The 2,598-nt window shown below is 30.5% G+C and overlaps 1 protein-coding gene across 1 annotated transcript; it reads left to right on the top strand.

Moving 5' to 3' along the window:
- Positions 1–268: 268 nt before the first annotated feature.
- Positions 269–1,788, top strand: LOC111418141 (uncharacterized). Its single transcript, XM_023050600.2, has 5 exons — positions 269–593; positions 652–805; positions 858–1,042; positions 1,101–1,266; positions 1,319–1,788. Exons 1-5 carry the CDS (start codon positions 507–509, stop codon positions 1,786–1,788), a joined length of 1,062 nt encoding a protein of 353 aa, XP_022906368.2. The 5' UTR covers positions 269–506.
- The last annotated feature ends 810 nt before the right edge of the window (positions 1,789–2,598 follow it).

Below are 2,598 nucleotides of genomic sequence, written 5' to 3'. Positions count from 1 at the left end.
TAACTTCGTGCAGGGTTAGTGCAAAATGCTGAAACAGTTAAAGAAAAAAGTTTCCTACCCTTATTTTAATAGAACAGCATATTTTTCCATTTTCGGATTTAGAACCTAAATCTCGTCAAAATTTAAAAAATATGTTCCCAAATAGCAAAGTTTTTGACCGTCCCGGGATTTTGTACTAACCTGGTGTAATTGGAAATATCGTATTCTTGTTTCGGACCTAATAATGTAAATACACTTAATACCATTTTGTTTAGGGTTAAACGACGCCCTTGGCAACTACAATAACATGTAGTACTAGCTCTAATGTTAGTAGCTGGTTGGATAACAATTTACTTTCTCCCAAATCTACTTCCTCATCTATAACATCAGATATCGTTCAAAAGGAAGGGTTAGAAAAGACATTAAAAAATTCTGTTAAAGGGCAGATAATATTAGAATATTATAAAAAAAATAAACGACTTGACAAAAAAAGGCAAACAGATTTGGTGCACATCGTAACAGACTGTATGTTCCTGGCGCACAAAAAAATTTCTAGCGAGATATTTGAAATATATGCCAAACTAATTACAGATTTATTTCCTTCGGAAATTCAGGTATTAATATAAATTATTAATAACACATTAAGTGAAGCGCGAAGTATTTTCATTATAGACAACATACTATACTCCACGGAGAAATAAAAAAAATCCAAGCGGCAAACTGTATGACCGGTATAATAACATAAAACATATAACGAAAAGGTTAAAACCAACTCAAGACAATGAGGATGTTGATAATGGTACCACTAATGTTTATAATGTAGAAGGTAATCTTAATTGTGTTTTATTTAAGTTATTGCAAATTGTATATATTTACAGACGAGATAGAATATTACACGGCGTTTCTTTTAAGTAATTCTGATCCTGATTTATGGGATAAAGTGAAGGATTATTGGCAACGCACTGCCAACTATAGATTAAAATTACTGAGATCGCCCGAAAATTCCCTTAATACAATTTTAAAAGAGTGGCCAAAATACAATGACTCGAAAGGATATGAATTGGTAATTGCATAGTTAGTTTTTAATATTTTTGACAGTTTGGTTTATCTTTGTTTAACAGATTAACATTGATTTCGACAACATTTACAAAGGGAAAGGATCACTTCTTTTAGATAATTTCAATAATTTTGTGAAATTGATATTACCGATATATTCCAGAGACATCCGAGACAAATTAAATAAGGAACACTTGGAGCAACTGCAAAAAAATACTGAGCTTTCAAAAGGTAAATATTATTGTGTACTTATAATGCCGAAATCTGCACTATTATTTTTCAGATTCAAGAGATTACTTAATAATTTTATTGTTGCATGCAATACTGCAGCCAAGGCGAATAAACAGGACTCACAAGCCAACAATTTTGGACTCGCAAGACGATTTTGTGTTGCACGTAAAAACTATAAACGATGTCTTACCAAAGATAGAAGCGGCAAGAGCTAATTACAGAGATAAGAAAATCAAATTACAACCACGAATAGTTGTTGTAGGCGTCGATAAAAATAAACTTGAAGATTTTTATGTGTATAGCGACTCTATAAGATACAAATTCAATTCATTTATAGAGTGTCTCGACATTACTATAAAATTAATACACGTGTTTAATTTAGAATTTTCACAAATTAGCAGATTAGTTTGGTTGTTTTTATCACGATATTTTTTTGGTATTTCGGATGAAAGTATTACTGTTGTGGATAGTTTAGTTGGTCAACTTAACATTGAAAAAATGTTGTTAATATTCAAAATTTAACTCAAACATCAATTACAGCCCCTATTTCAAACTTTATAACTAATAGTATTTTACCCTATACAGAAAATTCAGTTATCCACGATAAATTAGAAAGATTGAGTACATTCTTAAAAGACCCTTTTAAAACTATAAAATCGGAATATAAATTTTTTAAGCACATTAGCAGTATTGGCATATATAGTCACCCAAAATGTTTCACAATAAATAACACTTTGACAGAAGTTGTAATTAATAATACGCCTACTATTGACGATAATGTAGTCCAAGGCTGTATTGTTGATGTACGTTTTCAATTTAAAAAATATTTTGAATGTGATGGTGTTTTGGAAAAAACTCTTGACAATATAAAACAAATTAAAACATGCCAGAAACTGTGCAATTTTATAAATGCTTCGACATGGCGAGATAAATGTTCCAATAATCATAACTGTTCTAAGATTCTCTTGCCATATTATCTTTATTTTGACGACTTTGAAATTAACGACCCATTAAGCTCCCATGCAGGAGTTCAAAAACTATGTGGGATATATTGCTGCTTTCCTACAATACCACAATATCAATTATCAAAATTAAGTAATATTCTTGTACTTGGCTTTATAAAATCCATTGATATGCACACGTTTGGTAATAAACAATGTTTAAATAAGGTTACTGAAGATCTTAAGGTTTTAGAACAGGAGGGAATCATTCTTAATCCTGAAAAGGATAATACAATACGAATATATTTTAAACTCGGCCTTGTACTAGGAGACAACCTCGCCTTAAACGATATTTTAGGATTTAATGTTTCATTCTCGAGTACTTTTTTCT

The sequence above is a fragment of the Onthophagus taurus genome, chromosome 1 (assembly GCF_036711975.1).
Source record: "Onthophagus taurus isolate NC chromosome 1, IU_Otau_3.0, whole genome shotgun sequence".
NCBI classification, from domain to species: Eukaryota; Metazoa; Arthropoda; class Insecta; order Coleoptera; family Scarabaeidae; genus Onthophagus; species Onthophagus taurus.
The sequence above is the reverse complement of the archived record's forward strand: the minus strand, read 5'-3'. Positions and strand labels throughout refer to the sequence as shown.